General features: G+C 41.5%; 1 protein-coding gene across 2 annotated transcripts; it reads right to left on the reverse strand.

Annotated features, from left to right (window-relative positions):
* Positions 1-629: 629 nt before the first annotated feature.
* LOC139984226 (uncharacterized) lies at positions 630-8,736 on the reverse strand. 2 transcript variants are annotated; one of them, XM_071998045.1, is made up of 3 exons: positions 3,306-8,736; positions 2,445-2,604; positions 630-1,454 (listed from the first exon to the last, which is right to left on the reverse strand). In XM_071998045.1, exon 1 carries the CDS (start codon positions 6,953-6,955, stop codon positions 4,868-4,870), a length of 2,088 nt encoding a protein of 695 aa, XP_071854146.1. In that variant the 5' UTR covers positions 6,956-8,736; the 3' UTR covers positions 630-1,454; positions 2,445-2,604; positions 3,306-4,867. The 2 variants fall into 2 exon arrangements, with proteins under 2 accessions (XP_071854146.1, XP_071854144.1); XM_071998043.1 differs by lacking the exon at positions 630-1,454 and having other exon boundaries at positions 2,213-2,604.
* Positions 8,737-19,525: the final 10,789 nt, after the last annotated feature.

Genomic DNA, 19,525 nt, shown 5'->3' on the forward strand with positions numbered 1-19,525 from the left:
AATCACGAGGTCTACGTTCTGGCGGTTCCCGTTAGTTTCATGCCCTAAATAATGTTTCTTTCTTCCCCTAAAAACGTTTCTTACCTCTGTACCTCCTCAATCATGGGGAGGAAATTATCGTTTTTCCAGGGAGGAAGCTGATGAAAGCATATTGGCTAGGCTATGTGGAAAGAATAAATTTAGTAGGCCTAGAGCCTAAGTGGAATAACTGTACGAATTTCTTTTCATTTGTACCTTTTCTACAAATATCTCTTCCCATATAGCCTAGCCAATTTGCCTTCCTTGAAAAATGTTTCTTTGTTATTTTCTCTCCTAAATCAAAAATTACAGTTACTTCAGTAACTAACTCTTTCTAAGTAGCCTAGCCAAATGTCTTCTTGCTTGAATTCCTCCCCTGAGAAACAGTACTTTCCTCCCTGAGTGATACTTTATTTTTGTGATTCTACTTTCAGGTATTAATTATTATTATTGTTATTATTGTCCATATTTCAGAATAAATTAGCACATTAAATCGGAAGATTTTTCAGACTGAAGTAAGAACAGCAGTGAAAGAAACTGTGTTTATTGAAAGCCCTGAATGGTAAAGTTAAGGAACACATAAAAATTGAGAAAAACCATGATCATGTCTTTCACAAAAAGAAAATATAATACTAATAACATGTGTATAATCTTAGATGATAGTGAAAACAAGTCTATATTTGGCAAGGAATACAACTGATCAAGAAATAAACTCAATACAAGTGAATGATTAAGTCAAGGAAATAGAGAATATCTGACCCAAGATCACTTTGACCTATGGAAAACAATAGCAATCAATTACTCTCCAGGGGCTACATATGTAACAGTTAACCAACTTCTCTTCTTGAGATATGGCATTAGCACTAATGGCCATAAGCATAACAATGGGATTATCTACCCACCGAATGTTTTCAACATTTGCCATGAAACCAACTTTCACTTCTTGGGATATGAACTATTGTCCTCAAAATGACCTTCATGGTTAACAAAATGTTTTACCTTCTCACCAAGGGCCACCTATATAGCTAGTTTGAAGTTCAACCAACTTTCACTTGTTGATATTGTTTATAAGTTTTCAAGAGTTGAACATCTCTTGACCTAAAATGACCTTTAACCTCTATGAAAAATAATAGGGTTCATCTACTTACCAAGTGCTATCTACATAGCAAGTTGGATGTCAAACCAACTAGCACTTCTTGAGATACTGTTTTTACACAAATTTCAAATGTTGACCTCAAATGACGTTTAAACTTGATGCAAAACAATATGAATCATCTACTCTTCAAAGACTACCTATATACCAAGTTTGAATTCAAGCAACTTTTACTTCTTGAGATGTTGTGTGTACATATATCCCAAAAGAGTGCCGGATGGGTTTCAAGCAGTTGCATTACCAGTTGTCGAGGCTGTTGAACATCTACATTACCAACCATTGCCTTAAGTAATAATATCATTGCTTTTGATGATAGACAGCACTTATTGATTGTGTTGCTTTGGGTGTTTAATATACATGTGATATAAGAAGATAGACATAAAATATATTGTTTGAACACTACACCAAGTACTACGAAGTGCTGTTTTTCAAAATGTCGAGTAGAGGATCGATGTTAGTTTAATCCCGACAAAGCTGCAAAGTTTCATGTGGAAGCGTGGAATTCCAAAGATAAGAATAGAGAATATTTATAATGTTCTGTGACTTTTATTCCTTCACTACTCCAGTCCCAAACTCCTTCACTCAATCTCTCAGGTCTCTATCAGTTTGCAGTCACTTCACTCAGCCACACCCTTCATTTTCCCAACAGCCAGCACAACAACACAAGGCCAATATTCCAAGTCAAAGTCAAAGTGAACAGTGAACTCTCTTCCTCTCACACAATATCATAAGTAGTCTGTACATATAGCATACTGTAGAAACACACACACATCTCTAACCCCTCTTGACCCCCATCTCCCCTTATCTCTCCTTCATCCTGCCTGACCTACATAAGCACCAACTTTCGGACTTTCACTGGCTCATGCCCAAGAATTCCATCTCCATAGCAATAATATTTACAAAGTATAGTTAAAGAGGTATATTATAGAAATAGAAAGTTGTGATATATAGATTGTTCATGGTTATAGAAATAGATAGTTGAGATATGTAGATTGTTCATGGTTATAGATATAGTCTTTAAGTTTGTTCTCGACACAAAACTTGCTTTCAGGCAAACAGTATTTTGCTTCCAAAAAGGGTTAGCAAATATAACCCTTTGAAAATTGATGTCACTTAAAAATAACTATTTTCAGTGTGACAATCTAGCCAGCTACTTATGTTGCTAGTATTCTTTAATTGAGCAAGCCATTCTGTTATTACACTGAGTTTAACTGTTTAAAGAATTACCAGCTGATACTTTGCAGATCCCACAATTTTGCATATTGAAACGTACCCTTATATTTCCCATTCACTCCTGTTGGCGTTTTTCTACCTGCCTCCTAGCTGCAGCTGCTGTTAGCCGGGTTGTCCCGTTGTCTGGTGTTACCCAGGAGCTAACCTCTCCGTCCTCAACTTCTGCCAGCCCTCCTTGGTGTTTCATCACCAGATGGTTGCTAAGAAGGTAGCAAAAGGTTTCAAATTATAAACATGTCTTTGGATCCGCTGCTAAAATGTATTGCTCTCATTTACTGGTGACATATGACTAGATGCTATTTATCACTTTCATGGAATGGTTGTACACTTGACTATAAAATTTATAGAACAGCAGACATTGCATGTTGCCCTAGGTTTCAGTTTCCCGACCCGTTAGTTCCTCCCCTGAAAATTATAGTTTCCTCTACTAAATACGTTACATTACTCCCCTACATCAAGGTAGTAAAGTATCGCATTCAGGTTATGAAACTAATATGCTTGTTCAATGAAACTTACAAAAAAAGGTTACTTACTACACTGACACATAATCATAAAAATCGCCCAAATCATCAATTGCAATTACTACAGTTTTGCAAAGCACTACTTAAATCTCCACATGTCCTAGCCAGTATGCCTTATTGCGTTCCCTTATGAGAAACGTTACTTTCATCTCTTGAAAAACGTTATTTTCTCCCATTTTCAAGAGATCCGGAAAAAAGGCCCCCATTGCGATACACTCGTAGCTACATTGCTTTTAGTGCAAAATTCACAGCGTGTACATAACGTTATTCAGGCCTAACCAGTGTAAGTCACACACTTATAGGTCTAATTGTACTACAGTAACTAGCCTATGTAACACCGCGTAGAGTGATACAATATCGTTGTAGAGAATGTTACGTACCGATCGAGTTCTTGCTGGTTCAATGACTTTCTCTCTTATGTATCCTTGCTACATAGGTGGTTTTATTTTCGTGGAGCGACGAATTTTCTTGGGTTTTTAGGGCATCGTATGCAATGAGATATGCCGTAAGTGTCCCTTCGCGCGATACGTACATCTCCTCAGCTGATTTTTGTTTACTGTTTACCTTGCTATTCAAAGTACCTTTTCCGTTATACATATTCATAAGGTTCCTTTATGTGGGAAGAGTCTATCGAAGTCAAAGATTCAAAATACGAGAACCAGAAAACGTCATATTTTTGCACTTTTCGGGAATAGTTTGAGTTCAAACTTTACAGTATATAGTATATAGGGTAATTGAGGGGGTTTTCGGCACTTTAAGACAAAATCAGTGAAATCACAGGTAAAACTACAAACCCTTTCTTGTTGATGGGTGGTATTTGTCAGCAGAGATATATGCTACGGAATGATACTAGCTATTGTCAGTAATGTAACCGACGACGGGAGCTGGTTGGTCATGTGATCAAACCAATAATCATGTGAGGGTATTTTCAGCACTGTTGCAGGTATTTCCGGCACATGTACAGACATTTTCGGCACTCTGGCTTGAAGCATGCTACAACATGGTAATATATGAAATGTCACAAGCTTAGAAAGCTCCTCTCATTCGATTAAGTTGTCTTTTGACTTAGGCCCTAGCCTACATGCAGAATTTTCCCCCATAACATATAAAGGCTAGGCTATATGAACTTTGTGATACCTTGTCCTTGCCCTAATTTCTACATGTATTACTTAGGCATAGCCTATTTGAAAAGGCAACATACCATATTCAAAATAGCAAATCGAGTCTAAGTAAGATCATGTGGAGGTATAATATAGCCGGCAAATTTGATCCTTCAGGATATTGGTAATGTTATATTGCTAGGACCTATGCTAATTATGATTATAATTAAAAAAGTGACATCGATATTTTTCTATGATGATGTATGATACAGTTGCCTCGTTTTATAGGAAGATGTAACAGCTAATACAGATGTTAGCAATTTCATTTATTTTACTTAACAAGTTTAATTGTGTAATGAATCTATCATAACATTTCTTTCATTTAATTTAATTGGAACTGAATATTGTTGGTACAATCCATACCTGGAAGTACGTAAATTAACTCCATGACAAGCTAATCCATACCCTAAGCAATTTACCTCATACCCTAACCAAAACTTCTGGGTACGAATTCTATATAAGACCCCAAACTTCTGAATAAAGGGGTATGAAACTTTTACCAATGATAAAATGACATTATTTGCAGCAGCAGTAGCTGCGTAAACATTGCATGAGTTGATTGATTACATTAATTGCTCTAATGAATTTCATTAAAATAAATTTAATTGAAGTGAGAAATTTAATTAATTGCACTAATGAATTTAATTAAAATGAATGTAATTGAAGTGGGAAATTTGGATTATGCAATTATTGATTTACTGAAATGTCAACATTAAACAAATTATTACAAACACAACTGCTAATAAAGTTGTCAGAGTGGAAACCAAATTTTGGCCTACAGCTTATTCTTCAGTGCATTTTCTGCATTGCCAATCCAGATGCTCAATGTCATCATCAGATTTTAAGATGATGTCATCAATTCCACTACATGTCTTATGTAGCCATCTCCCACAATGTTCACAACCCATCCATAGGTTTGGATCACTTTCCTCTTCAAACTGTTCACCACATTCCAAACATTGATTTTCATTGATTTCCTCTTCGTTTTCACTATATTCATCAGACTCGGCTTGAGCTGGTACTGGTCTTGGTGTGGTTTTCTTACGTTTTTTTGCTGCCACCTGCAGTTCCCGTTCTACCTTCTTCTGTTCTCTGTCATGTTTTCGTTTCTGTTTTTCCTCCTGTACTTTTTTCAGTGTTCCTTCCTTTTCTTTTTGGGCCTCGATGTATGCCTTGCCTGATATGGCAAACCAGTTGGTGTTCAAGGTGTTTGTACTTGTAGTAGTCTGGGCATTTTTGGCATTCTTTTGAGAAATGTGTGGATATTTAATATGGGCTTTGATTACTGGGGAGACATAGGTTTGGTCAAGAACATTTTTGCTCCTTCTGTTGTTTGCTCCTTCTTTGCAGGTTGGTATTTCTGAGGCATGAACCAAAGGGCGGTGCATATGTGCTGTCGTTGTGGACTGAGGTGATATGGCCGGGAGCACTGAACTTGGGGTCGGCTGTGTTGCGACAGGAACGAATGGACGATGGATCTGTGCTGTTGTTGTTATCAAGGACCGAGCTGATGTGGACGGGAGCGATGCACTTGGGGTCAGATGTGTGGAGACAGGAATTAATGGACGATGGATCTGTGCTCTTGTTGAGGATTGGGCTGATGTGGATGGAAGCGCTAAACTTGGAGTTGGCTGGGCCTGTGCAAACACTTCAGAGGGGGCCAACTTTTCTCTGTCAAAAGCATTAGGATCCCATGGGAACAACCCACTTGCTTTGAACCCACCGATACTTGCCTTAGGTTTGGTTGCAGTTTTCCATGCATTAGAAAAAACTGCAGCAAAGGTTTTCTTTGTGACATTTTCCCCAATGTTTTGTTTTTGGAAGTCAATGATGGCATGGTTCCAGTGTTCTTTTAGTGTCCGGAACAGTCCCAAATCACATGGCTGAAGAATGTGGGATGTATGCGGTGGGAGGCAGTACAAGATTATTCCATTCTCTGCACAAAAGGTTGCAGCTGGAAGGCTCACATGGGACTTATGTCCATCAACAAAGAGGATGACAGGTTTGGTGAGACCCTTGTCCTGAATAAATGGATGGAAGTGGTTTGCTAACCATTCGTAGAACACCTCTGTATTCATCCACCCTGATTTGCTCCGTCCAATACAAAAGTCTGTTGGTGCACCTTGCAATGGATCGAACCGGAACCTTGTCCCTGGGTACACAATCAGGGGTGGGACATATGTGCCATTTGCTGCACAACATACCAATACTGTTATCTCTTTTCTGTTGGATGTTGACAGTTGATAAACATTCCTGGAACCTTTTTGTGCTAACACCTTCTCAGTTTTGGGGCACATGGCAAAACCGCTTTCATCCGCATTGAAGATTCTGCTGTCGTCTCTCAAGATACCCAAAGAAGAGTCGACTTCTTCTAAGAAGAACTCACATTGCTGAAACCATGTGTCTATCTTTTCTGCACTTACCATTGCTCTCTCCTTCCCCAGGTTTTCACTTACTCTCTCACTTAATATAGGGTGACGCTTTAAAAATCGCATATACCAATCCCTACCAGGACGGTCATCTTTGAATGGGTTCGGTCTCCCATCTTCTTTTATGATACTCTCAACTTCATCAAATAACTGTGACTTTGTCAGACCATAGCCAATCTTGGACATTTTCATGATGTACTCAACAAGAGCATTCTCTTCAGCTTGAGTTAACGTAGCGCTGGGTCCGGATTTCGCGACCACTGGTGATCGTCCTTTCACCTTATCTTGCAGCGTGGACCTAGGTATGCTGTATAGTTTGCTGGCACCCTTGAATGAGATTTCTCCCTTTTGAATTTGAGCTACAGCCCTGTTTACAGCTTCTTGGGTGTACCTTCCTATAACTCTTAACTCTAATTTGAGCCATGTCTGTGAAACACACATGCGTGCATTATTTTATTAATTTTTCATTTATCTCATTTTTTTTAAATATTATTTTAATACAATTTGTTAAAATCACTTAAAAACCTATGTAAATGTTACCAGTTTTGCAACTTTTGTTATTGTTTCAAATAGTGTTGATATTGCCTATTCTAAAGTTTATTTTTGTTCTGTAAAAATAAAACAATTTTAACATCAAGCACGTTTTTAATTACCTGTTTTAAATGGACACTTCCAATACGCCTTAATCAAATATGTTTTTAATTACCTCTTCTAAATGAACTCTTCCAATACTACCATCTTATTATTTGCTGAGAAGACGCTCTGTTCAATGGAATACTCCACAAATAGGTTTAAAAAACATAACTAGTCTTCACACTGAATATTCATAACACGCCGAATTTAGCCTAATAGGTGGTGCCGAAAATAGCAAAATTGCCGCTGTTTGTACGTCGGTTTTCGGCACCCACGCTTACATGACCATATGGCCAGTAGTAACCGAAATGGAAGAACGAACGTTACAGACAAGATCCAAGTTACCATTTACATCAAAATTAACGATTTATTCCAATGCCAACCTTTAAAAATGAGATATTTATGGGCACGCTGTGCTTATCGATTGCATAGAAAATAGAAGGTTGAACTTACCGTCATCCGAGTGGGAGATTTTGTTGGCTTTTTATCAGGTAACTGTGTAGGCTTGCAACTTGTTAGGATACTCGTATAAACAGTGTATATGTAGAGCAGATCTGCGAAAGTCAAGTTCAGTATAGTCTCGCATGTACATGCAGCGTGACCATGTCAAAGGTTAAGGTGCCGCATTCTCCCGCAGTGCCGGTTACCCCCTCAACTACCCTAGTATTGGAAAATCTCGAGAATCAACGCAAAATGCTGCTTTGTCCTTAAAATAGTAAACAAGCTTCCTATTCTCCATTACAGCTTGCGGGTTTTGAAAAAGCCAGTATTAATTAAGCTGTTGGATGGACATGAACATCTTTATCTGGCCAGTAGTGTGCTCCTGTGTTATGTCTCCGCATAAACTTCACAACAGTCTGAGATGGATCCGAACACTTATCCAAAATCTGAACATAAAATACAGGAAACAGTTACGCAAACACCACTAGCATCAACTCAACTCAACTATCCTCTTCGTGCCTTGTGGCACATAAGGCCATCACGCTTTGTTTCCACTTGTCCCTGGCTCGTGCACTTTCCCTTGCCTCATTCCAAGTCTTCCACCCGCCTTGCTTTCTTTCTCTTTCCACTGTCCTCCACGTTGTTTTTGGTCTGCCAACTTTCCGCTTCCCTTCTGGCCGCCATGTCAGGGCAATCGTACAATGGTGATTATTTGGTTTCCTTAAAACATGACCAATCCAATTCCATCTTTTTTTGACTTCTTGACTTATTCTTGCAGTTTGGGTGTATTTATTGAGCTCATCCAGAATATTTGTAATCCAGTCTATTTTCATCACTTTTGTTCATTTTCCACGTTTCGCAACCATAAAGAAGTACTGGTCTTACCAGTTTTGTATAGCTTGATTTTGGTTTTTCTTCCGTACTGTTTGGATCTCCATATCTTGTTCAATTTCGTGAATGCAACTCCTGCCGTTGTTTATTCTGCTATTCATTTCCCTCTCTCCACCTCCTTCTTTGCTTACCATTGCACCTAAGTATGCAAATTCATTCACATCATCTATGTCATCCTCTTCTATTTTAACTGCATCCCTCTTCTTGTTATTCAGTACTTTCTAAGCTGTCTACAGCCGGTCCTCGGGCACAGTCCATCACCCAATCGCCAGTGATACCTTTTCAGATTGGTCACCAAGGCACCGTTTGCAATTCTCCATGCAAGATCACGGAGCCTGCAACCATTCAGCCTTGAATGCACCGAACGCCATACTTCGACAGGATGACGTCCCTGCACAAAAATTGCATTCAAGGCCCTATCCCGCAAGGAACTGAGAACGAGGGCCGGCCGTGACAGGTCAACAGGGGGCAACTCAATAAGAGCGGAGCAAATAACACGCACCACTCTGCTTGGTGTGCTACTATGCGGTTCGCTGTTGCTAAACAGCGCCAGAACCCATCGACGCAAGTGCAACCCGCCCCAAAAACGTACAAAATATGAAGAAGGCAACCCTGGGTCAGTTACCTGGGTCAATTGCTTAAATAACAAACAAGTTAACTTACTTCCCAGATGAACCACCCCAGTCCCCCCTTTTCCACTTTTTGGTACAATACCGCCCTCTTTACCAGCTCTGTACCACCAGACCATATGAATGAAAAAATCGCCCTCTCCAACCGCACCAGGACGCGACGCGGAATTGGGTACACCGCGCCCGGGTACCACAAGATGGGCGAAACGAAGCGATTAATAACAGTGACTTTCCCCAAGATCGAAAGCCAGCGGGTGCCAAAGGTTTCGAGTCTGCTCTGAAATACCTCGGCCATCTCGTTCCAGGTGACATCACAAGGTGCATCGTAGCCGAACCATATACCATTTATTTGGATATTCCGATCCGACCACGACGCACCGAATGGTAAGTCTCTGTATCTCCAGCTACCAAGACGAAGGCCCTTTGTCTTTTCTGTATTCAACTTCGCCCCGGTAGCTTTCTCAAAAATAGATAGATCCTGCGAGAGTGCGCGAAAGGAGCCCAGACTCGAAACAACACATGTCACGTCATCTGTTATGGGGATCCAAGGGGTCCCCAGACTTTGGCAGCAAAGTAATCATGCCCAGACGTTGACTTTGGTTTAACAGTCCGTTTTGGAAGGCGTCCTCGAAGACGGCTCTGATGTCGGGTTCTATTATTGCCCAGAAGGTTCGGTAGAACTCCCTCGGAAGCCCGTCCGAACCCGGGGACCTGCCATTCTTCATCTTCGAAAGCGCCTTCCAAAGCTCAACAGTGGTTATTCCGCCCGCCAAAATATCATTGACATCGTGGGGAACGGTTTTTGAGATTCCCCTCAATAAAACATTGCCACGCGTAAAGAAACTCGAATAATACTCTTTATATACGCGGACAATGCCGTGAGGGTCACTGACCACGGTCCCGCTTCGACACGGGCCCTGAAGTCTGCAAAGCGATGACTGCCGAAGGGTCGCCAAACTCCACCTCCGCGCACAGCTTCGAGAATTTGTCTTTGACGCCGTGCGCGGGTCATGCAATACTGTATTGCGAAGCGTTTGATGCGCAACTTGACATCATCCCACCATTGGGATGTAACAGGCAAAGGCCGGCTTTAATGTTTGCCATCCTTTGTACCTGGTCTCGAAACCTTGGCGGAACTCTGCCACGCCAAGAATCCGATAGTTAAAGCTTCCATAGGCCCCGCCCGATCGGGAAAATGGAAGGCAAAACAAAACGTGCTACTACAGTGTCATGGTCAGAGAGCGGACAGCTGAGCGTCTCGCAACCCGAAAATTTGAAACTTACGGGCGCATACACTCGATCTATCCTGGAGGCATCTTCTCTGTCAGGGCTCACCCACGTATACGCCGTACTACACGGGTGCACATGCCTCCAGACATCGGCTAAAAGGTGTGCCGAAGTGAATCTGTCCAGCTCTGTGATCTCAGCGTCAGGACTAGCAGACACAGAAGCCCCGAGTCTGTCAAGACCCGAGTCTGGGACACAGTTAAAGTCTCCGACCATGACACATGGTGCACTACCAGGAACAAAGGCAGTGTGTTAAAAAATTTGTCTAGCAGAAGGCCGATTGGGAGCATACACATTGCAAAGGGAGATGTTACCCTGTGGATACTTGAATAGAATGCAAACCAATCGGCCCTCGTGATCCGTCTTCACTCTAGTGGCACAACCCGCCTGACGAGGTGACAGAAGGATGACAGTGCCACAGGATGAAGACGAACCAAACGAAGCATGCAGCCCACCACACCACTCGTAAGCCCATAGAGGGACATCTTCCAAAATATGTGTTTCTTGCAGGCAAACGCAGTCGACCTCTATTGAAATACAATATTGGAAACTGCGCTTGCGATGATCCCTCATGCCATTGACGTTGAAAGTGGCAACTGAAAATGTATGGGCCATGAGAGGGCAATGGGGCAAAACTACGCCGACGACGATTCTGTAAGCTTCAAGCGCGCTCTAGACGACATATCGTCGTCGGAGTCGTTACTTGAGGCCAACCTTTTCAGAGAGGGTTCCCCCATCTCGTCGTACCAGCTCGTCCCAGTGGCACGTTTCGGCTCGACGATCACCGAGCCTCCGGAGTCGCTGTCAGACATAGCCTCCGGAGACCCGACGACCAAAGAGTCTCCGGATCTGGCGATACCGGCGGCGGACTGGGGATGGAACTGGACGGGTTGTTGGGGGAAGCTGGTGGAGACTTTCTCGGTGCGTGAACGGGGTTGGGGTCTGCAACTACGGGGGAAGGTGAACCAGGTGCGGAATGTGAACCCTCACCCGGTTTCCCCTCCTTGCGTGGAGCTTCCTCCTTCCCAGAGAGTGAGCACACAACTTCGCTTGGGCAAGCAGAGGTATCATGCCCAAGACGAAGGCAGCGCCCACACTTTTTATTTGGGCAGCCCTTGGCTTCGTGCCCGGTCTCCCCACACCTGAAGCAGGTACGGGGCTGACCGGGGTAACGCACGTGAGCTTTATGTCCGGCAATAAAAAGGAAGGAGGGAATGTCTTGCTTGAGGTCGATCCGAACCTGTCGGTGCCCGTTCAACACCCCAGGGGCCTGTGCATGGGCCATGGGCCTGGGCCAGGGGCCTGTACATTTAAATGGCCTTGACAGCCCCAAACCGACCTAAAACAGTTGCGAAAAGTTCCTGACGCACCTCTAGTCCTACGTGGATGACAGTTACCCATATGGAACGTTCGTATGGGGTAACTGTCAAACCTTCAACCCCACTCAGCAACGTGACACCCTTCTGCCGGGTCACGTGACTGGTAAAACGTAGATCATACGTATTACGACCCTGGAGAGCTTGTAAAGCATCAACCTCTCCAGGCACAACGACACCCTTACCCTTTAAAATACTAAAGACTTCCACCGGTGGAACAGCTTGTTCACCGGTGAAGGTCCACTTAACAATTTTGGAATCACGGCGCGATGCCATGATACCGAAGGTGGCTAGGCCACAGAGGAGTAAAAAAAAAAAAAATAAGGACAGGTTTAAACTTAAAACGATACACGATAACTATATACAATATACGCACACACCCGCCTAGCGGTAAGTATAGCACAGTACAGTAAAGTGAAAAATTCGGTGTTATCAGATGTAGAGCGAGAGCGAAAAACACGTCTGCACTCCACGAAAAAACTACCAGATCTGTTCAGTTGTGCTCTTTCCTTCACGAAATCCTGCTTCTTCTGGTCTAAGTTTCTTGTCAATGCCTATTTTAATCCTGTCAATAACAATTCTTCCCAGTATCTTGCTTGCAATAGGCAGCAATGTTATCCGTCGCCAGTTCCCGCACTCAGTTAAGTCTCCTTTCTTCGGTAATTTCACGATTAGACCTTTCTTCCAGTCTTTTTTCTTGATCCCAGATATCACATATAATGCTGTGTAACTTGTTGGCTGTGTTGTATCTATGTCTGCTTTTAACAATTCAGGTGTTAACATCCAATCCTCCTGCCTTTCCATTTTTCAACTTTTTAATTGCATTCTTTACTTCTGCTTTAGTCACTGGTGTGGTGTCAATGGTTTCTAATTCTGGTATATCATCACTTATCTTTTCCACGGGGTTCGTCGGGAGATCTCTTCAGAATTTCCTCAAAATGTGCTTTCCACCTTGTCCTTTTTCCCTCCTCGTCTGTAATGATATTGCCTTGCTTATCTTTTACTCCTGTTGCATGACGCGGTTTCTCATTGCAAATAGTTTTTGTTAATTCATATAGAGTTTTCATTTCACCATTTTGAAATGCTCGTTGTGCATCACCTCCCAAACTATCCACCCACTTTCTCTTATCTGATCTCATGCTTCATTTGACTTCTTTATCTTTAGCCTTGTATTCTGCTTGGAGTTGCTGTTCAATTCTGATGGATTTCGCATTTCTTCTACTTTCTTCCATGATTCGACACCTATCCATGGCTTCTGTTTCCTCTTTCTGGTTCCTGGAACTTCTTTAGCTGACTGGTTAAATGCATTATTGAAATTGTCCGATTTTGCTTCAATGTCTACATCGTCTGATACTGCTTCAAGCACAGCAAATTTGTTCTTGAGTTCCAGTGAAAATTGTTTCTTAATTGCTGGGTTCTGCAATTTCCTCACATCGTATTTCATTCTTGGATTGGCTTTCTTGTCTTGTTTCTTGAGTTTAAGCTTTATTTGAGTTCTTACAAGCTGGTAGTCACTTGCAACATCAGCACCTCTCACTACCATTGTTTCTCTGACTGAAGGACCTGTACTTCTTGTAGATCAGAACAAGGTCAATTTGTTTGTTTGTCCTTTTATCAGGAGAACAATGTGCCAGTTATTACAAAGTTATTCAATTCGCAAAAGTCAACTAGTCTTTCTCCATTATTGTTGATGACTCCAGTCCAATGTTTCCCCATAACTGTTTCCTTGTCTTTATTGTCGGCTCCAACGCATTCATGTCTTCTACAACTGTTTGAAGTTGTTCATAAAAACTGTCCTCTGTTCTCTGTCCTCTGTTCAACTTCATCTGTTGCATCCAGAGTTGGTGCATACACATGGATTATTGTGACTTTTATGTACTTGGAATAAAATCTTGCTGTGATGATTCTGCCATTCACCGGTATCCATTCTATGAGTGCCCTTTCAGCAAGCTTTGACAACATGATTGCCAGTCCACTCCGATGTACACCATCTTCTCTATCGGAGTAAACTACTGTTTCCCCTGTACTTAATTTCATTTTACCAAATCCTGTCCACCTGCATTCACTGACACCTAGTATATCCATCCTATACTCATTCATTACGTTCGCCACTTGTGCTGTTTTTCCAATTGCGTACATGGTTCATCCAGCTCCGATCATCAAAGAATCTGATGTTACCATCCTCTGGTATCTGGCATGTCACTACATCAAGGCCTGGTTTTGTATTTTGATTTAGAGCGTTTCTGGTTTCCGTAATAAGCGATTGTTTACAGGAATGGGATATTAGCCCATTGCCTAACCCCCAACCTGGAGGACCAGAAGACTACTTTTCGTCCGGCTTCTACCTGTCGACCTTTCCGCCATGGGTGGCCCTAACAGGAGTTGTAGACTCCCGACGGCATAGCTCTTCAGGTCATAGAAGCACGCAAACACCCCCACCAGCGATAAGGTGGTAGCCTCTGCGGAGGTGACACCACTAGCATACCTGTGAATAAATATGTTTTGTGGATATTTCTTACATGGCTAGTGTATTATTTTGGTACAACACAATACATTTCAATCCACTCACCAAGGCCACATAGATTGTTGGTGTGGATTTCTTGGCTCCTACAAAGTCAACCTTGGCAGCCACATACTTTCCAACTTCTTGGACAGCAGGAACTGCCCAAAAAAATAATGTATCATACAATTTACTGTGAATATAAAACAGATAGTACAATGTAAGTTTTCATCATGTTAAATACATAGATCGGTAATAACCCAAAAATGTATTGGTGTATATTTTCTAAGCAATTTCAAGTGCCATTTGTCAATGTAGACAGCATTTTCACAATTTTCTTCTACAAGGAGGACAGTAGCAAGAGAAATTTCGTGTGGCAATTTTCCCTCTACCAACAAATTGCAACAGAAGGTTTTTCTTCAGATTTGGTATTGGATATGTGTCTAAAATGACATATTTAAAGTCTAGAAAAATTTACGCAGGCGAAAGGCAAAATTTCAAGATGGCCGCCAAAAATCCAAAATGGCCGATCACAGACTCTCATTTTAAGATATCTACCCGTCTGGTAAGTGCTCTTTGCCGGTTTTGGACAGTATTTCATTGTTTTCAACAGCGCCAAAGCCAATGGAACACATTTCGAAGCGATTGGATGGTACATTCATGTGCAAACATCCAAAATGGCCGCGAAAAATCCAAAATGGCCGAATTTGGCCAGTTTTTCTAGTGCCTTCGTATCTATACAGATGTTAAGAATGGCTGCCAACATTTGAGATGACTAATGCCGAATCTCCATTTTGTGGATATCGTTGTTTGAAATGTTGATTTTCATCAGGTTGAGATTTGGGATGACCGCCAAATGACTCATTTCCCATGACCCATTATGTCCATGGAAAATTCCATTGCCATAACTACTTGGGAACATTCGGCACATCAGCCACACTTACGGCATTTAGTTGGTATCCTAACTGTCATTGATCTTTGAATTACATATCATCCATTCGATCTGTGTTCTCCTCAGACATGCTTGTGCAGATATCACGGCACTCTCCACAGTCTGTTGAACAGTTCAGTCCAGCTTGTCGACAGGAGCATCGCATACTGTGGATCCATTTTGCAGTAACATCACACTATTCGTAGAAGTGTTTTGGATGCAATCTCCATGTTGCATTGCACAGGCAACAATTTACCTTCCACTGCTTTCCATTCGAAGATCTGAGGATCGAGAGTGACTCCTTTCCACACTTGGACTTGGCGATATACACGGAGGCTGTGGAACTTCGCAGCAGATGACGTAGGAGGCAAGTTCTCTGGTCGAACGCAAGCACTTGTAGCACACATATGATATATATGATATGCCTATACCGCAAACTTTATCTCTACACAGGGGAAAGTAACGTTGCAAGTAATTGTTATTAAACAACATACTCCGTGTTCATTGAGCACTACAGACAATTAACCAATCAAACCACAGGAATTTTGGGAAAGCGTCATTGTCTATTTTTAGCATGAAAATCTCCGTAATGGAGGTTGCTAATTAATCCTGTACCTTGCGGTTGATTGTTATGATATATTTATTTTCAAACAAATTCAATGATCTGTGTAGGAGTAGGAGAACTTTTGGTTCTTGTCAGAAGAAGTTGTGGTTTTTTGAAAAGAAATAATGAAAGATGTTCATTGAAAAATGTGTTTTGTATGTTTTCCGTTGACCTAGTTGTGAGTGTGTACTTCGGGTTTGTTTCTCAAACAAAAAGTTTGCGTCCGCCGGACGCAAGGAATTTGAAGATTTGGCGTCCCTGGCAAAAACATTGCGTCCCGCCGGCGCGCGTATTTTTTTTCCCAGGACGAACGTGGGCATCGGCCAAACAAATCCCTGGATTCCAAACATGTGACGCTTTTTCCAAAAACATGTTCTGAATCTTTTTTCCTAGTTTTGACCCCAGATTATGAACGAAAATCCTTCATTTTCGTAGAAACTTGATCCCTAACCCACTCTCTATACCCTAACTCTGATTTCAAACGAATTTGTAAATTCATGAAAAACCTGAAACCCACGTTCGTCCTGGGGAAAAAAAATGCGCCGCCGGCGCAGAATCTTGCGGTCGTAACAATGCTAATTATAGAGCCTTGCAACCAAAAGCTTGTCTGCATAATGAAAACCACAAACAAGTTATTTCTTGCCTTCTGGCAGATTGTTTTCGCCGGAGAAAAAACAATACCAGGCCTTTCAATGGTAGTTCTCCCGCAATTTCAACTAAAGTAAATTGTTTTACACAGAAAATTAGAGTGATTTATGCAGCAAAAACGAAAGGCTAATTTTTTTATTTCTTGTTTCGTGTAAACGGTTAGCAAATTACTAAACGGTTAACGTTTAACCGTTTAACAGTTACACGCTTACAATTAACTAGTTAGTCGTATATCAAGGACCCAGTGTGGGACTGTAAGCCAGTGTATTAACGTGGTCCTCAAAATCACTGAAATCGCTTAAGTTTTTCCATAAATCAATCACGTTTTCAGGAGTGCTATGTTATTGAAACCATTTTTATTTTCAGAAGTAAGCACAAAACAATGCATACACTAGTAGGAGTGGACAGCGCTGGCAGAGTCATTGTGAATGTTTAGACGGGGGCTCCCTGCAACTGTTATGACGAAGATCATATTAGGGCGGCGATGTACGTCTGGCCCTTTGAAGTGTTATGAGTGCTTTTTACGTGACCCGTCATACGGGATACAAAACGTCACGGCCAAACGGCACTACCAAACCATCCCATTCTTACAAACGAACCTCGGGTCAAGCGAGCCAAAAAAAAAATACATACGCTCACCGACCTGCAGAGACAAAACGCCCAACCCCCCCCCCCCCTGAAATATTAAAAAACTACAAAAGGACGACCAGCACGCAGCGAAACAAAACACCCTTCCCCAGCACACCACCGTCCAAAAAAGGCAGCCCTAGATAAACGGCGAAAATCGCCTTCGACCTGAAGGCGAATGTCACACTTCACCGCCTCCAGGACTGCCTGCCAACTGGCAAATTTCCCCCTAAAAACAACATCACATCTATTCCTCCAAATAAGTTTTTTTACAACAGAACAAACATAAATAATACGCTGCAACACAGCAACGGAACAAACTGGAGGATCTAATCCATACAAAACAAAACCCTGTCCTACCGACCAGGAACGGTCTCCCGTTAAACGATCGGTCAAGGACTGAAATGTTATGAGTTATGTATCCTTCTGTGTCGCTTTCTCGGAAAAGCGGAACTGTTTAAATCAAAGTATAACCATGTGTCTTGCTTTCTTTTCGTCTTTTCAAGTCCAAAGTAACCCCCGGAAATACTTAGATATATTTCACAAATACAGAATATTTTTAGCAAACAAGTTTGGCCACCAACATTGGCAGCTTTTCGATGAGACTTTTTGTGGTCGTAAGAAACTGTGAGAAAAGAGTTGATTTGTAATTGCTGCCGGTGATAAGACAATGTTTGGCAAGGCAAATGTGGATCCAAATGTTTTCGTGTCTAATTTTGTAATTTGTTTTGGTAAGAATGCCAACGCTTCTTTTGGCACAAATGGATACAGGGATGCAACCTCATCATGGGGTCAACTGATAGTATCTCTGGGACTTAAGAACAATCTTAAAAATCGCAGGTGTGCCTACTTTTCCATGAAGAAAAACTATTTTGGTGTTAAAGACACATTCGATGTGTTTTTTTACAAAGGATTATTCGAGTAAATTTCTATTTGTAATGTTTTATTCTGCAATTTCTATCTATTTGTAATAGTCCCGACTCACAAAGAGGAAACGGGGCACTTGCCTTCATGCCCCTCAAATATCCAGTAGAAATAATTTCCCTCAGAAAGAAGCCCTTCACTAAGGAAATCCTTTCACCTCTTTATTATCAGTCCCAGGCCCGCTAGCAAAAAAACAAGATGAACCATGGGGGTGGGGGTGGGGGGAATCACAAAAGTGTAATGAGCTGGACCAGTGGACGTTGTGTTAGTTTTCTGCCCTCTGTACATGGAAGTTCAACCAAACATTACTTCCATATACAGTTACGCCAGCCAATGCGAAAGTACATGCTATTACCAACTATATAAAAAGCAGCTCTTTGCGTACTTTTCATATGATTTTCTCAACCTCACTAACTCCACGATGCCATAACGACCTACATAGCTAGCTTATGTATTCAAATCATAATTCAAATATGGCAAAAAAGTCCACAAAATTACAACTTTCAACGTTGTTTTTTTCGAAGATATTTTCCGCTAGGATCGCAATAAACCCCGCCCTATGTGATTAAACTCTGAACGTGATTGACCAGTACGTAATAGAACAACATGGTATATTTGTATACATTGTCTATGACAGTGAATCATATGCATGGAACCAACGCAACTTTTTGAATCTGTTTTTAGCAACGGCTCATAACTAAACATGTTAGCTATGTACTGGTTGATTAAATTCAAATAAGTGGATTGGGGGAACTGTAGGAAGTTGTCGGCAGACACAAATGCAGGGATGAGACTGAGCCGGGGAAAAAAATCTGAAATTTATTGATCGCCGTCCTGGGGGAGGGGGTGTCCCCCTCCCCATTAGAATTTTTTTGTCAGGTAAGGAGGGCTTAAATGCAAAATGGTGGACTCTAGATGGAATCTATCACATCACGTAACTCGCCAAAAAATTGTGGAATTTCTGCTTGTATAATTTATCCATTAGCTTTTTTGAACCAAAAAAAGGCTTTTTTGCTTGCTTTGTGCTGCTTGATTCCACCACTGGTCAAATTCGGTGTTCCTTCCCTTCACAGTCCAGCATGTTCGGGGCCAAAAAAAAATAAATAAAAATAATACCAGAAAATAAAAAAATAATAAAAAACGCGAATTACGAGAAAAAACGCGAAAATGACCCAGAAAATAATCTGAAATCCGCGTTTCCGCGGAAGAGTCTCATGCCTGCAAATGCAGATAGCTGCTTTAAATATGATAAGGATTTCTTCACGTTGTGTTTAAAAAGGCAACTGGCAAGCACGTTTTATTAATTCTTTAGGGGTAACCAAGGGGTGAACCAAACTTCCTAAAAGATCATAGCAATCCATTCTAAATTCTAATTTATCAAAACGTGTGACAGTTTCTTGAAAGATGATACAATGTTTTCTGTTTCCTGAGTTATTCCCCAACCCTTTCTTTCCCCACTCCGAGAGTCACAAACCCTAAACAAATTAAAGCCACAACTGATCTTCAAAGAAGATTTCTCA

Source organism: Apostichopus japonicus, chromosome 17, assembly GCF_037975245.1.
Source record: "Apostichopus japonicus isolate 1M-3 chromosome 17, ASM3797524v1, whole genome shotgun sequence".
NCBI classification, from domain to species: Eukaryota; Metazoa; Echinodermata; class Holothuroidea; order Aspidochirotida; family Stichopodidae; genus Apostichopus; species Apostichopus japonicus.